Genomic DNA, 25,933 nt, shown 5'->3' on the forward strand with positions numbered 1-25,933 from the left:
CCCCCTCCCCCCCCCCCCCAAATTAGCAGGGCCTCGCATCGTAATCAACATGTAATATTCCACAAAAACAAAATTTGAAAGAAAGTTTAGCGACATTGAGTGAACCCTCTTCCTCTATGTCCATGTAAACACTGCAGTCGGATATTAGAATAGAATAATGACTGGGTCAAGAGTTATAGTAAAGAAATCCTGTTACTTACCTGAAATTGTGTGTAAGGAATTCATCATATCACTGAGGAGCTGAAATTGTTCAGCTAATAAATCACTAATGTACAGATACAGATGTTGGTAGAAAATGTCTTTTTTTTCATAAAACTAATGAAGCGTGCCCATTCAGCTTATCCATGCCCCATTGTTCTGCTGCCTTCCTTGACCCAGTGTGAGCATGAGGACCTCCGCACTTCATCAACATACCGGCCAAAGTCCGGGAACACCACTCCAGATCAGACCGTCTTTAGATCAGAGTAACAACAGAACCGATCTCTGTTACGCTAGCTGCGGAGCTAAGATGCATACCCCAGCCGAAGTTATCCCACAGAAACATGTTGGATTTCCTCTTAGATGGAGCGACAACGCCAATCTAGAAAACAAGAACAACTTGCTGCTACTGGTGGAGCCATCACAGACACCTTACAGCTTGTTACACAAAAGCTTGTCTTCAACCCCCCCCCCCTTAAAAACCCCTGTCCTCAGGAAGCTTTTTCTCTGATCAATGGCTGCCTTATTCCCCCTTGGCTTCACATTAATTATATTGTTGAAACTACTGCCTGAAAGCTATATTACAAACATGTGAGCTGCATATCTGGTTGAAAGAGCACCCATAGTATCATAAACACAGGCCAAAAACACGAGATAGTTTCAGTTTGATTGCAGCAGCACATGGCTGGAGAATTGTGCAACTGTTGAGTGTATACAGCTTGCTTTTGTGAACTGTGCTGAAGAAGCATTTGAGTCAGGACAGAGACACCATGGGAAAAAGATATGGCCAAGTAATGAAACTCGGGCTTGCAAGCTGAACACCCCCTTTGGGACATCGTTTCTCAGCCCTGGAGTCTAGGTAACAGAAGTGTTAGGTTTCCTGGGCTCTGGATAGACCTCTAAGAGGGAAAAGAATCCATGGGTAGACTGGGTCAAACCAAAGCAGTAGATGACAAAATAATGTTTTTTCGTATATTTCCAAAATACTGTACATTTTGAACACGTTCATGCAATATAATTTTATATAGCACGCACAGTTATTACATGTCTCTGTTCAAATGTGTATATATATATATATATATATACATACAAATAAAATTGAACACAAAGAGATGCAAAACTATCCTAAAGAGAGGCAAAACAACTATGAAGGGATGCAAAACCACCACAGGAGAATCACAGAGAGAGAGATGAAAAGCAACTACAAAGAAAGGATGTAAATTGACCACAAAGGGGCACAAAATGGCCATAAAAGAGGCAGAGTAATGTGTTGTCATTTTGTCTCTCTGACATGTGGAGGGGGGGTTCCATATTCTCATAATCCGTCCATGCACACAACACTGTCTACTCCGTATATAAGGTACTGCCCTGGTGCAATGTGTTATAATGCACTGGGATAAATAAATAGACAATTAAAGCTTCTCTGACGCTGACTCTGCCAGCATTACAAAGTTCTTTCCATTGCTCATGGCCTGGTCTTGTTTTATCACGGAGATCAATGATTCCTGCCGCGGTGCATGGTTTGTAAAACTGATGTCAGCAGCTGTGTTAAACATTGACTCTCTCGCTGTGGCAGTTGCTCAGTGTGACTCAGTCGCCACAGAGAGCTATTTGTGTGTCTCTCTACAAATGTGTTATTGTGAATGAATAGAAAAATGTAAAAAAGCTCCCAAATCTGTACTCAATGACAGGATCATTCAGTCAGTGAAAATCAGAGAGAAAACTCACCAACCGCTCTCAGGACTCTTCCAGATTCCACATCCAAAGCAACTGCAAGCACATAATTAAAAAGACACCATTATCACATGAGAGGTAGCTGGCAAACTCAATTTACTGAAGCTGGACGTGAACCAAAAGTGGTTGGAGCCACAGTGCAGAGTGCTGCCCAAAGAGGCCACCTTCTTTTCTGATCAGTCAATCATCTACTGTATGTATTCAAGTCAAGTTAGATCTGACTAGACTTCAGTCAGCAGAAAAACATATTAAATGACCTAGCAAGCTTTGTTGCCCATTGAATCTTTTCTTTTCTTTACCTTTACAGCAACAACGCTTTCCTTTCAGTGGTCTAAACATGGCTGATTTTCTTACTGCAGTTTCTAAACACTAGGGTTTTTACTTCACAGTGTGGCTGCATACAACCTAATATCAAGAAACATAAATGCTACTCTCATAACCCACTTACATTTGAGAACCACATGAATGTTTATATTCCACTTACCTTTTTATCTTCACATTTATATCTTCATCCCATCACAAAGGATGCAATGTTCCAGTCAAATTATTCAATTTTCTGCTGCATCTTCTCAGCATTGAAGCTTAAATTGATCTATGTGCAGTTTGTCAATAGGCTGATCACTGTTTGATTCACTAACCTGCAGTGCTAGAAGGGGAGTTTCTTTACTGTCTCTAGTAGCAAACTGTGCATAAACATTGTGACAGAAATACAACCCCTCTGGCTATTTCTTCATTTAGCTATTTGTCAGATATTTTATCCACCTACCTCCACCCTGGAGCAGCGGGGCTGGAAGGAAACTGGACTTGAGAAAACACCTCCTTTAGTCCTTTTTTTTTTTTTTCTCACGTGACTGAAAATAAGTAAATTCTAATGTAAATCAGACACGGAACGGGCATCTTTCCTTATATCGATGTTTTAAATGAACAAGTTAATGTTAATTAATTTCTTCCTTTCTTTCTTTACTGTGTTCTGCTCTCTGAGAGTATCCTGCCATCCTGCCTACAGGCATTTTAGACAATGGCAGGGTGTTTTAAGAGAAGCCCCAACACTCAATGATTTGACTGATGGAGAAAAAGGGGGAAGTAGCCAGTTATTTCTGCAGCTGTTGCACATTCAAGGTTTTGTTGTAACTAAATTAAAGATTGACAGATAAACTAACATTCGTGCTCGAAGGTAACAAGTGATAGGTAGGCCTAAGGTAAGTTGAACCAGCTGGCAGAGCAGAAACATTTAGCGCTAGCTTAACTGTCTCTCTCAGAGAAGGACGTTAAATATGAAATTAGAGGTAGAGTTAGCGATTTTAATCTAATACACTTTTTTATCAAATTCAGTTAAAATCCCCTCATGGCCCGCTAGCTGTCCGCTCAATCAAAACCCGGTGTTTCCACACAGCCCTAGCTCTGTAAATGGGACATAAACAAAGTGGCTGGCGTGAGTCTCACGGGCCGCACAACACTATTCCAGCCAATCAACGGCAGGGGCGCTCGTGCTCCCGCACAGGACGATATCAAGCTCTGTCATCAGGTGCGAGAGGAATAAGAATTCATTTTCATCAGTTCAGTGTGAGGCCACTGATCATTTTAGAGCAGTTTCAGTGCTGTTGTGTGTTCTGACTGAAACTCCTCCAGCAGATTGCATTCTTAAAGGAAGGAGTTTATTTGCACTGAAATAATCTTTTCACGTATCTGGATGATTAAAGAGGGTTGGATATTGGCCTATAGCTGGTCAGAGCATTACTATCTAGGTAGGGTTTCTTTAGTAAGGGTTTTACAACAGCTGTTTAGTTTGAAGAGATGCATTAATAATGTTCAGAACATGACTAGAAACACTGTCGAATACCTGCCTAAAAATGCTGGGGTGGAGGACATTATCAGTTATCAGAGTAGCTGATATTTATTTATTTACTTATATACCATACATAATATAATATATAAAGAGTTTCCAGCATTCTATGTAGTAATGGTGGAAAAGTAATCCTTTCTTGTCAGACGTACTGCTTTGTTGCAGACAGTCATGGCTTCTTTGTATATATTACAGTGAACTGTGAGTCTAGTTTTCTCCATTTTCTGTCAACTGCCTGACAGAATGTTTTGATCTCATTTACACTGTTACTGTTTAACCATGGGGACATTCTGTCAGCCCAGTTCTTCTTAACCTATAGTGGAGCAACAGCATTCAGAACAGATGATGACAAGGTGTTGTTCGCATGGCCATGGGTGGGTACCCGCTCAGAGCTCAGCCCACCAAATCACAGGGTTTCTCACACACATAGGGTCAAGGCTGAACGAACAGAGAGCATTCTCTGGATAATGTGATGAGTGAAAAAACATTCCTGTAAATTTACATTCTCTGTCCCTGTTTGCTTCTCTATTGGTCATATGGGTGAAGATTTAATAATAGTCTTTCTGTGAGTTCGAGATGTGTGACTGTGTGGCTATTATGCTGCTGTGCTAGGCTGTCATACAGTTGAACATTTTCAAGAAAGACTCCAGTAAATGTTCTGTTCTGCTGGCCACTGTGACTACTAATCCAAACCTGAGAAAACATTAACTGCATACAGTAATCACGGGGAGTGGCGGACACAATCAAACTGTAGCTGCCACAACGTTACACACAAAATCAGGTGTTGACACAACATTTTCTACTCCAGTAATTGTAGCAAGCAAGAAAATGTAAGGTTTTGCTTCATCTTTTGAGCTCTTAACTAAATTACTTCTTTGAGAGAAAACCTTCAAAGCCCTGGAGACTTAATAATATGTGAGCAACAACCAAAGCCTGTGAGAAAACCATCAAATCCACAATGACACCTGGAATAATTTTCAGTACCTTTGTTTGCTTAACACTATTGTGCTGTAATACCTTGTGTATTCAAAAGATTTAACAGAATCAGAAATTAACTACATTGGCAGTCAGTAGAGTGCATACTTCTGGTAATGCCAAACAATTAAAGATTAATTAAAACAATTAAATATTCACTGCAGATTTAGGTAATTATACTATAATATTAATTGTAGACAGTTTCTTACCACTTTCATGTGATATATCATCAAAGTCATGCATCTAAAATTTTTGTATAATATAGTTTCACCTTGCCACATTTACTACACCTCATCTATAAATTGCCGTAAACTGCAGTGAATGGATCCTCAAGTCAAAAAAATACAAACAAATACTATTTGTGGACGTACATGGTTGTCAAATTGTTAAGGTGCATGTAGAAGACTTGATTTGGATTGGATTATGCCACATTTGGAGAAAACTATGTGTGTGTGTGTATAGATACATATATGAATGTAAGACAAAGCCGTAAACTAGTATGTGGCATTTTTATACCACTGCAAATTAAATCTCATCAATAAAATGAGTTAAATGATTACTTAATGCTTTGGAGTTATCAGCATTCACTTGTGTTTTCACTGGATTAAACATTAATATGACAAAAACTATAAACGTCAGTTAATTATTTGTTTCCCTTTGAACAGGTACATCAATGCATGTAACTCGTAACAAATGCTTCTTCTGGGGGAGAACAGTAGAGCACCAGAACCTTAAGTATTTCTATTTTAAAGATACTTTTCTTTTAATTTTTCCTTTATTAAACAGATACAATAAAGGGAGACAGACAAGATATTGAAGTGACAATGTCCAATGTTCAATCCAGGGACCAGTTACAATTACATAATGGCCAACTTTCTGAGTCACAGGGAAATCCTGTGACTCAGTGCCCATTAAAGAGGAGTTTTCATTTCCTCCTCTCAGTCTTTGAACCCCAGTAGAGGGGCCCCTACTGGTTAACACCCACAGTTCAATGTGTTCCTGAATACCATGAAATTGTGATGGAAGTATCAACCTGGACAATCTGCACATAAATGTGTTCGACAAGTAGAATAAGTGCAAATCTGCATGAAACAGAAAATGCATAAAAAGTGTTTTTTTTATTATAATCATTGTTATTATTAATGAATCACTTCCACTTTGGAAGCAGATGCATAAAAGATATGAAAAAAAAAAAGTAAGTGAGACAAGCATAGTGGGCCCAAACAAAGACACAGCAACAACACAGGACCTTCAACTGAACAGACAGCATTTTGATTGTTTACATAATTTGTTCTTTCACTTCCTATTATTGCTCCCCAGTCCAACAAGAAGAGTTATGAATCACAAAAAGAATTAAACCTAAGACAAAGCAAAAAGCAACAACACCCACCCCCCTTAAAACCTTGAAAGTAAAAAGTGACAGGCAATTGCAGTTAGGACCAGTTACGTCTCATTTCAGGAATGTAACCAAAAGGTTTCATTTCTTTCAAACAGGATTTTGTTGATTTAAACAAACAACTTGCTTTTGGTTCATCCATTAAGTAAAGATGTATTGAGCCCAACCACAGACAAGTATTTCAGTTGAAACTGAGTGAAGGCTATGACCTATGGAATGTTGAGCTTACAAATATTTTTCTGGGTCCATAACGCTCAAAGAGATGGAAAAGCACTCATGGTTACATTGTATATTTCATCTCGGTGTAAGTGGAGGTTATTCGCATCAAATACATTATCTTGGATAACTTTTATGGGAGCCTCTCTCATCCATAACCATTTACAATTCAGATGTTTACAGACAGCATAGAACACCGTTCAGATAATGAAAACAATTAAAAAAAAAGAAAAAAGAAAAAAAAAAAAAAAAAAAAAAAAAAAAAAAAAAAAAAAAAAAAGGATTGAAGTCTACAGTAGTCCTTGTCCCTGGAGATGTGGATGTTTGTTCAGCTCAGTATTTAATTGTCCACTGCTTGATGCTGGCATCGTGGGAGGCGGTGACTAGAGTGTGCTCATCTACCCAGGCCAGGCCACTAACATGGTGCAACCGGTGAGAGTCTGCAGACATCAAAGCATTACAGAACAATGTCTTAACACAAAGAACAAGTCTTAACAGAGGAAAGTGTACAGACATTTGCAGTGGAGTTCAGTTTAACAATCAATACATAATGAATTATAATTAAACCCAGGTTTTTGGATACTACATAGTATTTTTATGCAATAGCCATTTGATGCATTTAAATTCTGTGATTACCTCTATATTCCTGCACTGGATTCAAATGCACAATGTCAGCCTACTGTTTCAGCTCACTCTCCTATAGTCATATAAACCCACTACTGCTGCCTCACATTAAAAGCATTAAACTGGCGAAATACTGGGTGGCCTTTATTGTAAAGCAGCCACAGGAAACGCAATGTATTTGTCACTGAAGTCAATTTGGTCGTGTTTGAAATCAAATCACAGTTGAAATAATTTTTGACTCACTATACTAGAAAATACTAGAATTACAGCCTCGTGGTCGTATGCCTCAGCCAACCACTCCAGTTGCAGTTTTCATGCATGTTTGTCCAGATCGTGTTTTGTGAGGTCACAGTTTGCATGAGTATATGTACAGGTGCACTTGTATGGCTTACCTGGGATTTTGAGCCTCTGGTCTGAATCGCTCACCGTCCAGACATAAACCATCATGTCCATCCCACCAGTCGCAAAGTGCTCGTTATCAGGTGACCAGGCCAAGGTCACTGGTTTGGCATGGTGTCCGTAAAACTCACTTTTGACCTGGGGGGGGGAAAAAATGAGTGAAAGAAGAGAAGAGACAATGACAATACACTAAACTTAAATAATCCCAAACAGGATATATGTCGGGCAGACGAATGTTTACCGAGTAGCCGTCTGCCACAGTAAAGACCGTGGCCACTTTCTTCTCATCAATGACAGCCAGATAGGCTCCATCATTAGAGTAGGCCATGTCTGTGATCGGACCTTTAACCTCAATTGTTTGACCCTCGTCCTTCAGAGTGTTGCCCTGAATTGAGTACAGACGGATTTTCCCATCCTGAGGAAAAAAAAAAAAAAAAAAGGGAAAGGGGTGTGATGAAGAGTGTGCCGTACCGTTTCCTGTAATGGTCACTTAAAGTGATCATGATTACACCACAAGACATGCTGATGGTATTTTTCCCCCCAATAAACTCAAAAAGCATTTTCTGAAACTGAGCTCATGTTTGGGAAGATAATGTATGTTGCACTTACTGTTCCCCCCACAGCAGCCGTGGTGCCACCAGGGTGGACAACTCCCACCTCTGCTTCATAGCCGAGATTGTCCAGTGTGAAGACTTTCTTCTTATCCTTCAGCAAGACAACCTAAGAAAAGCAAGAGGAAGAATGACGTCATCCGAAAAGATACAGCAATTACTAAGACATAAATTTTGGATGACTTTATCTTGTGAATACAAATGCGCAAATGTGTTCAAGTGAAACACCTGATTAGGCTAACCGATGCTGACCAACACAAAGACATTACCTGCCCAATGCAGACAGCCAGTGACAGCCCTCCTGGTGCAACTGACACGCTTTTGGGCTGGAAATCCATCTTCACCAGATCAGAGGCACTGAGAACCACCAATTAGGTTATTTATGTGATAATTAAGCATTTAGCAACATTTAGAAGTGGACTGATTTTGGAATAATTACTTTAGTCCGTCAGGTAAAGCAAAATGAAAGACAGAAATTCCAATGACACATACACCCCCAAAGTAATCTTGCATGTAGTTTATATAGTATAGTATAAATGTAAATTTTATGAATTAATTTTTTTAACTTTATTTTGTAATTGCCATTTTCCATCCATGTTATCATAGTAAAACATTCACTTTTATGCAGGACAAAAAGTAGCTCTTATTACTGTGAAAATGTGTATAAATACATGTTTTACACATACGAAAATTACTACATTTTTAAAAAAGTGTTTATGCAGTAATTACAAAACACAAATAACATCAAGGAAAACTATTACTGACTTTCTGTGTGACACATCATTAAGCATAGGCACATCCACCCATTATCAACCGTCAAAACAAAGCTCTACTTCACTTAATCTCCTCTCTACCAGACAACTGCTTTACCCAGATTGACCTCCATCATCATTATCAGACAAAATGCACAACTCCATTATATTCCCCACTAAGTTCATCTCATAGTAGTTATCAGTACAGCAACATAAATGAAAACCCCACCTGTACTCCTTCTTGTTGACGTTGGTGTAACGCAGCGTATCATCCATGCTGCATGTCACCAGCTCGTTGGCTTCATCGGTCACCATCTTGCTCACCTGGTTGCTGTGGCCCTTTCCTGAGAAGCAGTCGTTCTCCCCAGTTTCTGAATCCCAGTAATGTGAGGGAAATGTTAAGGTCAAAAGTTATGCTCGATATTTAGTGTAGCAGGACGGTAATGGAATGGAGCCATTGTAAGATATCGCCACGGGCGACTGTTGGACTTCAACTCTGCGGTACTGACCGCACCACAGAGCAATTCTTAAACTCTCTTAAAAACTAATGTTGACTGCATAACTCCACAAATACTACAGCCATCTAAAATTTGCTTAATACTGATAGTTTAGTCGTGTTTAGAAATATCACTGCAAGGATGAAGCTCTCTACATGTACCCTTGATATTACCACACATTAACTTTCAATAAAATAGAATTCTGTTGGTCTCAGCTTTCCATCAGGCTTCAATTATTTCTTAAAATACTATCCTGGTCTATTTTCAAAAGCATATATGTTCAGTCTACACTTAAAAAGCTCAAATTCCAAACTGCTTTAACAATTTTAGAACAATTTTCCAAACTATACTTCATCTCTTAAATTTATTGCACTTACCAATCAAAACACACTAGTTCAGAGAATTCAGTTGACCTTCCATTTCACAAAGTGCTTTTAAGTAAAGTTAAATTGCCTGTGTTTAACTGCCAACAATGGAATACCCTCACTTTTAGGTCTGACTAAAAGTGAGGGGTTAAACCCTGGTGCTACCCTCAGTCCTGCAGACCTTTCCATTCTGCTTCAGCAATCTCCTACCAGCAATGCAATTGTGATGAAACTGTATATACAAATGGATAAAAATGCCATTTTTGAACATTTTTTGGAATTTGGTGAGCAAGTTATACAAAATGAGCCTGTCCAATAGCCAAATATATCTTGTTAGCAGCCTGGGGTATTATGTGGTTGCCATGGCAGTGCGTACAGAGGCAGGCTTCTTGAGGACTAAAGATTTCAGTGTTTCAGGTGTTTTGTATGTCGTCAGCTGTATTAAAAATAAATAAATAAACAAACAAACATTCTGGATATTTCTGTCGAACTGGACGGACAAATGCACTACTGAAATGACAAGCAATTATCACAGTCTGGTAGGACTCATGGCAGTGGACTGTGTGATCCACAATAATAAAAAAAAAAAAAAAAAAAAAAAAAAAAAAAAAAAAAAATATAAGAATCACATCTAAATGTACAATGTACATTCAGTATAAATGACACACTTACAGTCATTAATGGCACTACTCAATCACTTAAAGGATATTTATGTGGCCGTCGTGACTCCCCGAGTAGATGTATGATCGGCCATCATTTTTGTGAACTGTCAGACACTGGATGGATTTGGTGTGACCCTGTAGGATGAACAAGTACATGTTTTTAGATATATACATGTGAGGACACAAAGCTTTATACAATATTAACCCCCTTACCCTTTTCACTTTGGCAGCATATTAATCTTGGATGCTTTTGTGATAACCTGATATAGAGGGAGTGGCATTTTCTGCCTTATTGCCTTCTGTGACATATAATATAATTAAATGCATAAAAACTAGTCTAGTGGCTCGGTCAGCCCAGTACATACTAAAGTTTTGAGGGACTGCAGCTGAAAGAAGAATACTGATGTGATTTTCAACAGAAGCCTCTGGTGTGTGCTCTAGTGAAAGGTTGCTTTATCTCCAGAGGTCAGAGCTGTTTTCAAAATTCCATTGAAAATAGCTCACAGACAAAAAACTAAGAGCTTTATGCAAAAGAGAGCACTCCTGGCAACAAAACAGCAGGAAATTCATTTAAATGTGTTTTCATGGTTATGGACACCTTGTTGTATGAAATACAACTTACCTACCACACATTTACAAATCACAGCATAAATATGCGCATTTGAGAACAGTTACAAACCTATTCATATTCATTTGGAGATGCTGATTTACAAAAAAATCACAAATGCCAATACATGGTAACTAATGTCTGGTTACATATCTTCAATACAAACACGCTTTTATTGCGACAGTGTTTCAGCAAATTAAAAAATTAAAACCAGCTCCTTTCCCATCCTTGTCAACTTTAGCACAAGGTTTTATCTTTATCAAGGAGGACTACTGATAATATCCAGAAATAGCATCTTTAAACCATCTCACCTTGATTGTGCGTATGGGCCGGTCGGGGTTGTTCTTGTCCAGGTAGTTGATGTATCCTGACAAGGAGATACTGAGGAGGTGGTCATTCTGCCACAGGCAGCCCAGCTGCTGGTCGGACACATCAGTGCCCATGTTGAAGGTGGTGACAGCCGTACCTGCACCAACGTCCCAGAGCTTCACGGTCTTGTCCCCCGAGGCAGAGATCAGTTGGGAGCTGTCAGGACTCCAACTGACCTAAAGCAGCGGCGATTGAAAAAAAAAAAAATGTTATGATATTAAAATGCATGTAACCAAAGTTGCAAATTTTGTGAGTAAAGACTTAAAGTGCCTTATGAATGTTCACTCAGCAGAAACACCAGTGCTATGTGGAAATCAAATCAGTAACTTGACGACAGATGGAGGGTTTCAGAGAACATAATACCTAATTTGACTATGGAAAGAAGCCCTTTCTGTATCCACACACTTTTGGCAGGCTGCATGTCAACTCTCTTTTAGTTAGCTCTCCTGAAACACATGCAGTTAACATTAAAGTTATTGGGCCAAAGAATACCAAAGAGGTAAAACACTGCCGCAATGATTTGCTCATGAAAAGAAAGACTTGCAAGTCTATCTTTGGGTATACACACACACAGAGTTACACTCACACACACACACACACACACACACACACACACACACACAGTGTTACACTTTTTACATAAATAACCCACTTACAGCATAGATTCCTCCTTTGTGAGCCTTCTCTCCACCCAGCGAGCAGACACGCTCGCCATTTGTTCCATCATAGATGAAAATCTGTGGAAATTACACTCATTAAGAAGGCGAGGAACATTATTTGATATGCAACTGCAGTTTTTGTGAATTTTGTCTATATAAAACTACCTCTTCAGGATAAGACATCCCTACATTATTGTATTAAGATAATCTTACTTTAAAAATGTAATTTGTTAACATACCCACAGCTGATAATCAAACACTTACCTGGCCATCAGCTCCAGCTGTCACAAACCGACTTCCATCTGGAGAGAAACGGACACAGTTGACAAACTGGCTGTGGTCCTTTAGTAATCACCGGGGAGACAGAGAGGAAGAAAAATTGTGGAAAATTATTCATAAGGAAAGATTGTGCACATTACAGTTTATATTTATATTTGGCACGACAACTCATACTTTCAGTCTGTTATCAAAACACATTGCATTCTTTGTCATCCTAATGACAAACAGAAACTCACAGTTCTTCCTCAATTCATGCCACCAGGGCTGACCAGGACTTCTGTTTATTTACATAAAAACTCAAACAATTTTACAAAAAAATGCACTGCACACACACTGCAAGAATAGCACCAAAGTTCATGTGCAACAAGACAACAGGGCATGGGTTTCAGAGGAACAAGTGTGCTTGACTTTTCAAAAATTGCTTTTCTTAAAACGGAAAACATAAACAGAAGCTCTGATTTAATTAAAAATATGATTTTATATATATATAAAAACAAGAAAGCCAAACATATGAGTATTTCTACCCTAGGACACAGTTTACATGCAACTATAACACCCTCGGTCAGCACTACAAAACACATTCAGAATTCTATGCTAAAAAAATAACTGCAGACTTAATACTAAAACCAGACCACTGATACCTTTAAGCAGAGGACAAAGTGTAAAAGTTTGGTTGTTAAAAATGTATAATATATATAATAGAGAATGCCTGGATTTAGGAATGCAGCTCACACATTCTCCAAGAATTTATGGGGGAAGTGAGTTATGTAATATGGAAACAGACAAACAAGGCAACACTGTCCAAATCCACCAGGGTGTGACAGACTTGGGAGGACCAACTGATATCACAAATAAGATTGCTTGTTCAAAGTCACAGAAAAAATCCTAACCATACTGCAATGTCTGCATTTGCTGAAGGACAATATTTTGTTAGTAATACTAAGACAGCAAGGTGAAGATGACATTTAGCCTTCTGTTGGTCTGTTGGGTTTTTACTCCACTGGTTAAACAGTGGAGCCTGAAAACCTTTTCTTAAGACAGGTCAAGCAAAATCAACTTGGCTCCACCTATTTTGTTTAAACACAAATAACCCTTTGAAAAAACCTAATCAAATTCATTGGGTACAAAAAAATAAAAAAAAAAAAATCTTCAACTCACACGTAATGTGAACTTGAACTTGAAGGGAGGCCCCTCGTAGAAGGAACCAGAGGTGTCATCGCTGGCAGTGGCAAGGCGGTAAGGGCGTTTCTGCCTTATGTCTACACTGTTGATTAATTTGGAGTGGCCGGAAACCTCCCCCACTGAGGAGCCAGAGTCCCACAGGAACACTGCCCCAAACCTACAGGACAAGATGAACACACATTCAGTTGTTCCGGGTTTATGTGACATCTGAGAGAGGAATAAAAATAGTTAAAAGACCTGAATATAATAACAAGTCTAAAAATCTCCCAGGATGGAAAAGGACAGAACTTAGTGACATGCTAGAAAGCACCAAATAAGCCACTCTGGTATGTTAAAACAGAAAATACCTAAAGCAAACAATGGACTTGTGCCCAATGCACATTAATAATCAGTGTGACCGTCGGCCTGAGGAGGAGCCTCTCATGAGACTGGGTCATACTGGTCAGGGTTTAATGAGGCTAACTGCTTTCATTTCTTGGAGATGAATAAACCTTTTTTCAAGTTATAAAAACTCCAGATACTCACTTCTCTCGTCCATCACCAACAATCGCAATCCTCTTGCTGTCCTCTGTCCATGCAATGTCCTTAATCTTCCCCGAAATAGGGGTGTACTCGTACTTGAGCAGGTGCTCCTTCTGGGTGGTGTCCCAGATACGGATCTTTCCAGATGCATCTTAAGGATTTAAATACAATCGTTTCATTATAGTATGAACATTACTGTGGTAACTACATGCATAAGGCACATGTTTGTTGACACGAGTTCATGTCAGGGTTGTTTACCTCCAGATGCAATGTAGAATCCACTGGGGGCATACTTGGCAACAGTAACTGGATGGGCATGTTCAGTGTAAATATCTGCGATAGCCGGGTTCTGGAAAACACAGCAAATGGTATATAGGTGGTTCCCTTCAAAATCAGTACAAAGAAAAGTAAAATTCAGGACTTACTTTCAGAGTTTTGACCATCGCTCATATTTGGTTATGATAACATTTTACTCATTTACTCCTGATTCATTCAGGAAAGACAGACGGGCACAAGCATCTCAGCTCAACAGAGCCTTGTAGTCCATGTTCAATACACACCGATCTGACTCTTAGGTGTGGTTACAGGCGCAACACAGGCTGTGCGCCATTTGGCCATGTCATTGTGCCACATGTTATGTAGTGGAAAAGGGGTGGGGAAAGTTTTAAATGAGTGCAGGTGGCAGATGAGGCAGCAGGTATGACAGTGGGTCCCTATCAGCTAACAATCAAGCAGCAGCAGGTAGTAACTCTTGTTGCTTGCTGAGGATGACTTCTATACCCACTGAAATGGAAATAGTTGAAACGTAATTTATAAACCATTCCAGACAGAACAGTAATCGTACTATTTCCATTTGAAAACGGCATGAGAACTCGTGACAAATACATGTCTTATTAGTCTCTCTTGCCATTATATTATTACACATGATATTAGTTGCTGCACAAGTCATCAGTTAAGGTCGGCATAAGTTGCATGTGCCATTTTGTTTGCAACAACAGCACACCTTACATAGATGCTGGATGTGATCAGAGGCGCAATAACAGTTCATTGAAATTGTAGTTTTGAGGTTGGTGTTGACTTAATCTTTAAAATTTGGCTCACCAAATTCAGTTCAATCAAAACAATTTACTGCAATTGGTGAGTAAAATGTCATTGTGACTAACATGAGCAATGGCCAAAACAAGACCCAGGTTGAAAAAAAAAAAAAAATACATGAATGTATGAATAAGCAACATTTGTTGAATATGACAAAAAAAATCATAATTACTTCAATGTTCCTGATGACGACACACTTCCCATTGGTATACAGGAAGTTGTTGCCTTTGGGATCACCACCAATCACTTTCGCAACTCCCCTCTCCATCTGCGGGAGGCTGGCGAATACATGTTCTGAAAGAGTAGACAACAAAGGAAAGATGACAGGTGTTGACAAACAGATGACAAATAATGTGAAACATTCAGGTTAATACAACTCAAATGAGCACATGAAGAAGAAAAAAAAAAAGTATTGACCTGAACTATTCAATAAGGAAGTGAGACAAATTACCACACTGTATATCTATATAAGGCAACATGAGCGGACAGCGCTTGAAAATCTGTCACTTGTGTAGCCTAGGCTATAACCTTGAACCACTACCGTTTCAAACACAATATAAGCATATGCAGAGTTTATCAGCATTGTTCAGTTCTTCATTGATCATTTTGAAGACTTCATTTGCTGAACATGGTGTCTGATACATCGCTCGCCTTTGCACACTGCCAGGTCTGTCCGCACTGGTCAAAACAGACCAATTTAGTGCAAAGCTGTCATAGTGGTGTCAATTGGTAGTTTATTGCTCCTACAGAAATTAGGTTCACAGAGGGCTTGGCCATTACATCACGACCACCTGAATATCATTAATATAAAGGAGGTGTCTTTTAAGCTTGAAAAAAACAATAAGGATATAGATGCATTATATTTTTTTAGCTCTTCACTTCCTGAAACTATTCCTCATTTTACTAAGAAGATGTGACCAATTGTTTTCCACCTTTCTAACTGATCACTTTATGGCTCAAAACTTTGGGGGATCTAATCTTAGAGAAAACTGAAAGAAAGTGTACATCAATCTTACAATTCTTATCTTTGAGTACATAAAATAATACAAATATATAAATTCACCAACAAAACGTCTTTCTTCTGTTTAGCGTTAGGAAAGACCATTAAATCTTAATGCCTTCAAGACAGCTGTAACAGCGTTGGTGCATTTACTGTGCTTCCGCATTGGAAGAAGAAAAAAAAAAAATCAGTTTTCTTATTGATGAAAACCAGCTCTGATCCCCAATAGCTCGACATTAAAATTACAGCCCAAACCCTTTATTTCGTGCTTGTTCAGCAGCCACAAACTGTCTATCCACTGGCGCTACTTCCCCAGCAGCGGTTCCCGACTGTCTGGACATGTCATAACAAAGCGATGTGAGCGCAACTATTTCCTCTGACTGACGTTAGCTCAACCAGCTAACGCTAACTTAAATGAACAGCGCTGTAACAGGATTGCATTTCGAGCCGAGCATCTTCACAGCAAACCGTGCGTACCAGACACTCCCCGTAGTAAATCTAGTTTAATCATTGACGTTGCGAGATTGTGCCTTTAATTTGCGAGATGAAGTGTCAAACATTGTGCAGCTATGTATGGGCGAGGCTAGCTAGCTGCGGGCTACCTGAATGACTAGCTCAATCTGCTGAAAGGTGTCGCCCAAAATGAGAGTTTCGTTGCTATTCATCTCCGCCGCTGCAATTAAGAACAAAGCAGACTTACTCAGTTCATACGGCATTTTCCCTGCTGGTCTCTTGCTTAACGTTACTCTTCCAAATGAATGAAAAAGTGGAGACAGTGAAGCTCCCCCGGCTGTGCACTCCCCGATCACACAAACACGGAAGCAAGTGCAGCTCTCGCACAGCCTGGCTTTGCCCATATATAGTAAACTCAGATACTACGCTGCGGCTGTCAGCCACTAGCCATGCACTGCTGCTTATGGGTTGATTTCCCCCTCTTATTTGTCTTTAAGGCTCTCATGCAATTGGCCCACCAGTACAATCGGCTAAATTAACATCAGTTTGAGCTTCACATTTGCTATCAATAAATTCACAGTCACAGGGCTAATTTTCCTCAAAGATAAATGCCAGATTCTCCTAACCGTCTTGATAAAATAATAATCCATTTCCCAAATTGTATATCTTTTTCGTCTGGTCTAATACGAGGCCAATTTTTCATTGTGCAGCTCTGGAAATTCACTTAATTAATTTTGTGTCTATTTTTTCAGTTCAAAAAGCCACCATGGCCACCAGTCACCATGCCACTCTGCACTACGGTTGGAGTTAAGATTTTATTTTCATACTGATATGGTCCTATGTGTCTGAAATAAAGTTACAGTTAAAAGTTAAAGTTACTGGGCATGGTGCGAGTGGGGCGTGGTTGTAGGAGTCGTGGTTTGTAGCATCTGCAAGACAGCTGGACCTTTCTACACTCATGGCACTATGATCATCCAAGCAAAATCATCACAACTCATTTCACACAATAATGAAGTGAGCCATGCTGCTTCTCCTCATTAGGCCTAATTTGAACTCTGCTTAAGTGCAGTTAAACAATCCTCTGTATTTTTTCAAGATTTATTTTAAATTTATATTTCATAAAAAATGGATGCTTACCTCTGTGGCTTCAATGTAATGATAATCTATGAGAGGCGCAAGGGAGGAGGGATATGTACGCAGGGGAAGGTCTGCCTGTGAAGCCCAAATCAGGGCAAAACATTCACAAATTTTGAGATATGCTACTTTGGCTCCCAGAGAAAATTATGCTAGCATGAATAACCAAATTAAATGCCCAAAGGGGTAAAGGAGGTCTATTTAACAAGTGACGGAGGGTAGCCCACTGACTTATTTTAGCTTAGTTTCATGATGCTGATTCTAAATCCGATGTCATCCTGTGTGTCAGAGAGCATCACTTGCCTAGAATAGGATTGGGAATCCCCTGACCTATTTAGGATGGACCCATTTCAGAGGGTGGCAACAGCAAATATAATTTTACAACAATACAGAAGTTTGAAGACGATATTATAAGCAATAGATATAATAATGAGAAAGATTTGTGAGGGAGTGGTAAAATGTGCACCCTCAGCTGTTCACATAAAGATGGACACAGACGAACTACTAGACATTTTGAGCCCCCCTGAGCTCAACTGAACAACAGCTTTGACACAATAAATAACCATAATCCCTTGCATGTTCCAGGGGCCCTGTCTAGCTCTGGCCCCCCTGAATCATTCAAACTGATATGAACACTAAGCTTCACCAGGATTGTATTTATTGCACCATCATTGTAGGGCCCAGTATTATAAGGCTTTCCTGTTTCCTATTTTGTGCACCTCTTTCTGAATTCTCCTCATACTTCACAACACATTATTCTTTTTGTGCCATCTCATCTTCAGTGTGAGCATGCTACCCTGATTAAGGCTGCTTTTCGACTGCAGAAGAGTGATCTTACACATAAATGAGCACAAGATTTTACAGACAGTCATTCCCTGTTTATGTACAGTTGCATTCTGAGACTGTGCGTATACATTAATCCAATACTAATATAGCATAATATAGATCTGTCTGTTCCTTTCCAAATAGCTGTTACAATAAATGAGTGGAATCCAGAAGATGACTGTGTTGCCAGGCATTTTCATTCATCGGGTGTCGACAGGTAACTAGAGATGACTTTGTTTTAAGCTTATCTTCTTCCTCAGACGACATCAAACTGCCTGAGGAACAAAATTCTCACTTTTGTGCACTATGCGTTTTACATCTTGCCTTTTGTATAGATTATTTCATGCAAGGCAAAAGTTCCCCTCTCTGCAATGTAAATCCATCACATCCCAACTCAGGTTTTCGGTTTTAGTCTAAGATACAGGTTTCAGACTGGCTATGCGATATGACTGTGTCATGTAAGTTGAGGTCCCGTGTTCAAGCCCTCATGTTTGCCACCAACCATCTGGTCTGCACACAGCTCCCAGTGGTGGAGGAGGAGGAGGAGGAGGAGGCTATTTGCAATTACTTACCACACCTGCTTCATCCACCTAGGGACACTGTTGTCCCGTGGTTAGTGATACACTGTGTTTAAAATCCTGCTTATGCACGCTAATTTTGACGTTAAAATGTAAACAAATTTTGATTGTGTAGGTTTATCATTTTGGATGATGATTAGGCTTATTTGAGTTTCCATTTTCTTCAGTGGCTACTCTAAGGTGTTCATGTACAAACTTTTTCAGACATTCAGATTCAGTAAGTGTCACCATCTCTATTTCAATGCTGTTTTTTTTCAGTGAAAGTTAAGTTTTCGATTTAGTTTCAGTGTGTGTCATTGACTGAATGTTAATGAATGTTTCATTTGATCTTTTATTTTCATGTTTTAGTCATAAAATCCACAATACCTTCCATATACACGCTTATCTGCTGCACTAATAGTCAAGGCACTCAACACTAAATAAACACAGACCCTGGGGCGCACCAGTATCTCACCTGGTTCAGAATTCTAGTGTCCGCTGTTGATCAAAAAACATTCTAAACAATGTTTAGAATATTTATGTTTGAAATATTAAACAAACAATATTATAACAAACTACTTTTATTTTGAGTCAAGAGTGGAGAAGACCTGTGAATCTTGATATATCCTCAAACAAAACATGGCAACAGACATCTTTAAAGAGGAATACAACAATGTCCAGGAGGAAAATGACAGATATAGGCAGCTCAACAGCCAGCTGAAGGATCATTTGGTCTGTCTGGATAGGGAGGTAAACTACTAGACAGATATACTCATCCAAAGGTCTACATAAGCTAAAGATTAAACAAGCGTTTAGTTTGCATGTATCACTTAGAAGAACGTTTTTTAAGTGTTTAAGTGCATTATTATTTCTCTTGGATTTTATTTCATTTTTTTTATATATAATATGATATGCATTTGTTACAATATATGTAGCAGAAGTCACAGTTATAGAGAGTATTATAGTAGTATGTGCAGTAGTGCTGCTAGTAACAGCAGACACAGTAGAAGTTGTGGTGTACTAGTATGTTTTATAAAGAGTTACATACTGGTGTGATAGCTATTTGATCAGATACAGTATGGTTAGATATACAGCAGCTGGTTTTAGCATTCAACCAAATCATTCTGTTATCATTCATTTACTCATTTATTTCAGCAAATTGGATTTGAAATGAAACAATGACAATGAAGTTAAAGAGTTGACTTTCAATTGTTGTAGCCTATATTTTACACATGCAGTATTGTGTGAACAGTGTTTAGGACTTGTAGAGTAGTCCTATCACTATAATGCTGCACTGTGCAAAAAATTTCAAGGGACTGTAATGACATGGCTACAGTTTTTCTGCTACTGGTCAATATGGATCTGAACACCTTAAAAATGAGAATTAGCTGTTAAATTCATGGTCAGTGTTTCATTTTTAAATCCATCGTGCTACGGGCAGCCAGCAACAAATAAAATGTGTCACAGAGTGTATTGTATGTATTGTGTCTTCTTTCCTGAGTGGCTCCAGATAGCTGTGGCAGACAGCAGGATTCAAGAGAAATTAGCAATCCCTGGTGGCATCGTCAAACACCAAGGGAAACATCGTCGCCACTTGGGACGCATTCGCATCTTAGAAAACGAACTCCACCAGGTACTAATGATAATAAAACTACAAACCCATAACCTTGACTTTGCTAAGCCTATTACACACCATAATATATAATACAGTATTGGCTACATTCAAAACCCATGAATCAAAGAATTAAAGAATTTTTATTAAAGAATTAATCAATTTGGGAAACACACTCATAAACTTTATTGCTGAGTTAGATAGATTTTAGTCTTTATGCCTTTATCAGACAAATGTAAGAGTTGTAACAATTGTATCAAGAGAAAATAAGCATTCAAAAAGTTAAACTATTCCTTAATTACAATCCCTAATTTTAAACTGATGTCCTTTTCTACTGTCTAAGCCCCTCAACAAGAACTTGCTATAATACCCACCCTGATTTTTACACAAATTTAAATGCCCAAAACAATGAACTGCCTGTAATTCATCATTTAATCAAATTCTTTGCTTGTCTTCTACAGGACACTATTAAATTCAATAAACTGATGTGCAGCAATGCAGATTACCGTAAAAAAATTGCTCACCTGCAGCAGCAGAAAGTCACAGGGTGGAACATCGAGGAGAAGTTAAACAGACATCTGGCTACACAGCAAAGCATCATGGACAAACTGGAGGTGAAGCTCTCCCTCGCTTTCAACTTGAGGTAAATTCACATGTTTGTGGGGATGTGGAAAACGTATGTATTGGTAGGGCTGAGCCATGATATTTGATGTGTGTCGTGTTACATGGCACAGGTCAGAAGGAGAGACCCGAATGCAGGAGATGAGGGAGTCCATGGAGGTGGAGACACTTGACTTCATCAAGAGAAGAATGGAGCTGATGACTGTGATCCACCATGATGCCAAACTGCAGGCTTTCATGGAGACAAAGTTACAGGAAATTGCTCTTTTAGAAGAGGATGAGGACTCCACGAAGAGAGGTATGATCATGCTCATAAAAACCCTCCCCACCAAAGAAAAGCATCTTAATCCAACCTTCGACGGGCTTGGTGTCTAACTGTACCCACAGCAGAATTTCATGTTTTTCAGGCATAATCTGACTTGTTTCATTGGTACAGAGAAACAGCTGCAAAATCAGAATGGAGGTAAGAAGTCGGATGTGTACCTGCAGGCTTACAATACACTGGTGGAAATGACCGGAGAGAGAGACCTGTGTCAGATAGAACGCATCTTTATTCGGAATGAAGAGAGGAACTTCGCCCTCATCAACTACATCAACGAGCAGCACTACAAATTGAACAAATTGAAGAGATGCGTAAACAAGAGGAAGGCATGTGCATATCCCGTCAGCGTGCTTACTGACACAGTTTAATCTGGTGTAAGTTTTATTTATATGCTTGTGTTTGTCCTTCAGAGTGACATTCTGTTCCTTGAGCTAGAGAACAAACGACTTGAAGAGCAGAGAGCGAGGGAGTTTCAGGAGCTAGAGGTGAGTCTCACTGTCTGACCTATGCACACAAACAATATAGCCTGCTATAAAGGCCATTTGATAGTTTCATACATACTGTAAATATTCCTGGTCTATTTTCTGTTGGAGTGTTTGCTAATGTCTGTAGCTGACCAGAAATATAAGAGCATATAATAATTGTATAATGTTAGGTAGCTACAAGCAGTCAACATGTTTTCAGGTGCAAACCTATCAAACAGCGATGATATGCAATCTGTCTCTCTGTAAATGTTGCTGTCATGGGCCCCAGAGTCCAGCTATCTTCAGATTGTCTGAGTTATATATCCAAAATGTCTCCTATCATTCATGTAGAATTCATTTTAAGATTTTTAATTGATCACCATTAAATCAATACATATTTTCAATCTGACCCTCTGACACTTCCTGATAATAAGTGCCTAATAAGGCATAAATAAAAAATACCACCTTTCTGAGATTATGCAACTATATACTGACAGTATACTGCCATATATGAAAGTATCTCAGTCTAATTTCAAATTTGTAATGCTGTAATCTGAGCCTGACCTCTAAGCCACATCATCCTGCCTTATCTTTCTTTTCCTGTGTCGTTCTATGCTGTAGTCTGAGGTGGAGAAGAATAGCTGTGTGGCTGACTCCTTGGAGAAGCAGTGCGCTGTAGTTCAGAAGAGGCTGGACGAGCTGATGACTGGCATCTCCAGCCTTTATGCTGAGATAATGCAAACATCTGTCACCGTCACTTTGGACAACGTTGTACATGTCCTCGGTGAGTGGAACAGATTATTCTTGATTTATTCTTGACTTCATAGACCTGGCCCTGAATACACATTTTCCACATTTTAACACCCCCATTGTCACCTTCTCTTTACTTCAGCTACCCTTGAGGATAGAATCATTGAAATACTGCTCCAGGCCAACATGAGAGATGAGCCTCCTCAGAAACTGCTGTTGGGCAACTTTGACTTGCTACCAGGTATGAAACAACATTTATTCCTTCAGTGAAACTGTATGATAAGACTCCCTACCTTACCTACCAATAAGAGTAATACTGTATTTAACAATTTTTATATAAACCTGTTCAACCATAAACTGTTTACTGTATATGTATTTGTTACAGAGGGCAGAAAGTCTCAACCATGCTCACCAAATTTTGCCAGATCAGATGGAAAGTAGTGCTGTCACATCGTCCTCTTTTCATGCCAGTACAGCAGCATGTTACAGGCTTCTGATGGCAATAAACAACATATTACAGCATCTCACTCTGGCTCTTTACTCTGTGAAACATATAGTACAATAATTTCTTTATTCAGAATATAATGCAGAGTTGTTGTTTTTTTTCCCAAGTTATTTTTTGGGCATTTTTGCCTTTATTCAGATAGTGAAGTGAGAGAGAGACAGAAAAGTCAGGGAGAGAGAGAGGGGATGACATGCATCAAAGCTATGGTTGGGACTAAGCCAATGTGGTACATGCTCTAACAGGTGAGTCACCAAGGCGCACCATAATGCAGAGTTTCTATACCAATTAGAAAAGATCAATATTTATTGCATAAAAAGATGTGATAACATATTTATACATATATATATATATCAAACGTTACTTTAACCTTATAACGTTGTTTTGTTAATCTGCTAGGAGACATTTAACACATCCAGCAGATACAGAGTAACATTAGCATTCATTTCAAGTCATACTTCTGCCTACCTGATGAAAGTAAAGTTAATCTTAACTCCCCCTTGAAGTCTGTCTGTTTTGCAATGACTTTGTGTCCTCTGACAACATCGAACAGCCTGAGGAGGGATAATTCTCACCTTTGTGCACCATGTGGCTTCACACTTCATATTTCATGCAAGGGCAATAGTCCCCTTCAGGTTTTCTAGGTTTTACTCCAAGATAATAGGCTACATGTTTCAGACTGGCAGCTTCCAACGTTTACACCCCCATGTTGGCTGCCTACAATCTGGTCTCCAACTGAGGAACAGGGGATTTGCACTCCGTTACGTACCACACCTGCTGCGTCCACCTGGGGGCACTGTTGTTCCGCAGTTAGCGCTGCACGGCTGCGGCACCACAGAAGAAGAAGCAGCTGCGTTGTTGCATGTCCGTGACGATGGCGGCCGCGTTGAGAGGAAGCCTGGTAACATTGGTCAAGGTGAGTGTACTGAGGATGTGTCCAAGCTCATTTGCTTAACTTGTAGGAAAGGAGTGGCAGTAGGTGAAGATGTATTTTGTTCAACTCGAGCATCATGTTATTATAAACTGTCACGGAAGGAGTCACTGACTGGTTCCTTCTGTGTCTCATCGCTAATCATGAGCCTCCTTCATTGACACATCTATGGTCTCCAGATTAAAAGTGATTAACTGCTTTGTGGCTCCATTAACTTCTATCAACTGCTTTAGACGAAAACAAATCTCGGCTAATGTTGGTTGTCCCTAGATACACGTCAAACAAGCCAACGTCATTAGCTAAAACTGTGTCTTTATGGTAGCTAACGTGGCTAACGGACTAACCCTGCCATGGTAACCTCGGTGTCCTCAGTGAAACACCAGTCACTTTTACACTCATCCAGCAGAAGTACACGACTTATCGGGCTCACCACTAGCTAACCGCCTTCAAAAGAGCAGACCAGATAGGAAGTGTGAACTGCCTCTTCAGAAAATGCGCTTGTGATTGGTCTTCGAGAAATCAGCTTTCTCACTCGCCAGACAAATGTCGTCGTGAATCATGTTAAATGAGAAGTTAAATTATCTTTAATTTGTTTACCTTAAAACTTCAGGTGTCATGACTTGTTGAGTTGTCATTTTGACAGATGACTGTTAAGGTGAATTGTTCCTTTTATTTATTCCCTGTAACTCTGTTTTCTGGTTAGTGGATAATGATAATTTAGGATCCTCTTGAAACATCTGCAAAATTAAAATCACACCTACATGTGCCTGTCCTAGTGTTATCTAATCAAATAGGCATCGTTGTGACTATCACTGGACAATACAAACGAAATCCTCTGTCACATTATCACAGTGTATGTTATGTTATATTATAATATTGATGGATATTGTGAAATAGATAATTTTCTTGGTAATCAATTAACAAACTCTTAATACACAACTATTAAAAATTAAATAACCAAACAGGGATTATTGGTTTTGGCTAATCCAGCAAATTAAATACCTGACATTGCTGCAAGAATGATATAATAATCTACTATCACTATTTCCATTAAAAACTTTTCTCCTAAAATTCTTCTCCTAAACTTCTCGTGAAATTGGTCACTAATTTGTAACATTGCCCACAATGGCCCAATACAGTGCTCCTCATTTATCTGTCATGAGTCACAGGATGATTAATTAACTCATTATCGATTAATCTGCTAACTATTTTCCAATTAATTAATTTGTTTTGTCTATATATTGTGAGAAAACATCCATTACAATTTTACAGAGCCAAATGTAACATATTAATCTGTCTGATCATCTGTCCAAAACACATAATTTAATAAAAAATAATAAATCTAAGATCGGGTAAACTCTGTAACTGTTCCCATCTAATGGGCTAAACTGTGACGAGGGGTCACAAGTAGACACTGCTTTGTTTTAAGGGGCGACAAGACAAAAGATTTGGGAAACATTGGCCTCATTTATACAAAGATAATAAAGGGATACTACAATATGATAAAATCTCATCTATACCTGTATTATCCTGTAAACCTAGCCCTACTTGTAGTGATTGTCCTCTTTTCCATCCTTCAGGGCCTGAGCGGCCCCCGGTGGCAGCAGCTGGCATCTCGACCACTGAGTTTATCTGCTGGTCTCTGTGGTCCAGAAGCCCCACCGGCCCGCGCAGATGCTACCTTCAAGGTCACGATGGTACCGGGGGATGGAGTGGGACCTGAGCTGATGACTGCTGTCAAGGAAGTCTTTAAGGTATATTTTGCTAGGACAGAGCT

General features: G+C 39.2%; 4 protein-coding genes across 7 annotated transcripts in view; 2 read left to right on the forward strand and 2 right to left on the reverse strand.

Annotated features, from left to right (window-relative positions):
• Window positions 1-2,933, reverse strand: part of slc2a9l2 (solute carrier family 2 member 9, like 2) — a 105,794-nt gene extending 102,861 nt beyond the window's left edge. Inside the window, exons 1-2 of one of the 3 annotated variants that reach the window (XM_087179752.1) lie at window positions 2,417-2,933; window positions 1,927-1,968 (exon numbers count right to left, since the gene is read on the reverse strand). The gene's annotated coding sequence lies outside the window, so the exon portion shown is untranslated. The remainder of the gene's footprint in view (window positions 1-1,926; window positions 1,969-2,416) is intronic. The other 2 variants (XM_087179751.1, XM_023427853.2) reach the window with 2 other exon arrangements.
• Window positions 2,934-5,506: 2,573 nt separating this feature from the next.
• Window positions 5,507-16,842, reverse strand: wdr1 (WD repeat domain 1). The gene is made up of 15 exons (XM_087179765.1): window positions 16,686-16,842; window positions 15,158-15,279; window positions 14,149-14,239; window positions 13,894-14,041; window positions 13,345-13,525; window positions 12,172-12,249; window positions 11,905-11,985; window positions 11,191-11,424; window positions 10,318-10,407; window positions 8,978-9,132; window positions 8,266-8,353; window positions 7,995-8,105; window positions 7,627-7,800; window positions 7,379-7,523; window positions 5,507-6,802 (listed from the first exon to the last, which is right to left on the reverse strand). The coding sequence occupies exons 1-15, from the start codon at window positions 16,840-16,842 to the stop codon at window positions 6,696-6,698; spliced, it is 1,962 nt and encodes a 653-aa protein (XP_087035891.1). The 3' UTR covers window positions 5,507-6,695.
• Window positions 16,843-19,556: 2,714 nt separating this feature from the next.
• LOC147817879 (coiled-coil domain-containing protein 63-like) lies at window positions 19,557-23,176 on the forward strand. Its single transcript, XM_087179779.1, has 9 exons — window positions 19,557-19,704; window positions 20,465-20,587; window positions 21,028-21,209; window positions 21,301-21,485; window positions 21,624-21,835; window positions 21,920-21,994; window positions 22,595-22,757; window positions 22,866-22,964; window positions 23,109-23,176. Exons 1-9 carry the CDS (start codon window positions 19,594-19,596, stop codon window positions 23,162-23,164), a joined length of 1,206 nt encoding a protein of 401 aa, XP_087035905.1. The 5' UTR covers window positions 19,557-19,593; the 3' UTR covers window positions 23,165-23,176.
• An 860-nt stretch (window positions 23,177-24,036) lies between these two features.
• Window positions 24,037-25,933, forward strand: part of idh3b (isocitrate dehydrogenase (NAD(+)) 3 non-catalytic subunit beta) — a 9,737-nt gene continuing 7,840 nt past the window's right edge. For both annotated transcript variants that reach the window (XM_023427957.2, XM_023427956.2), the window contains exons 1-2: window positions 24,037-24,141; window positions 25,737-25,910. In XM_023427957.2, coding sequence (XP_023283725.1) covers window positions 24,088-24,141; window positions 25,737-25,910 — 228 coding nt within the window. In that variant the 5' untranslated portion in view covers window positions 24,037-24,087. The remainder of the gene's footprint in view (window positions 24,142-25,736; window positions 25,911-25,933) is intronic.

This window comes from Seriola lalandi, unplaced genomic scaffold (genome assembly GCF_002814215.2).
Source record: "Seriola lalandi dorsalis isolate HSWRI2012SDOR001 ecotype SW California unplaced genomic scaffold, Sedor1 jcf7180002054864, whole genome shotgun sequence".
Taxonomy (NCBI): Eukaryota; Metazoa; Chordata; class Actinopteri; order Carangiformes; family Carangidae; genus Seriola; species Seriola lalandi.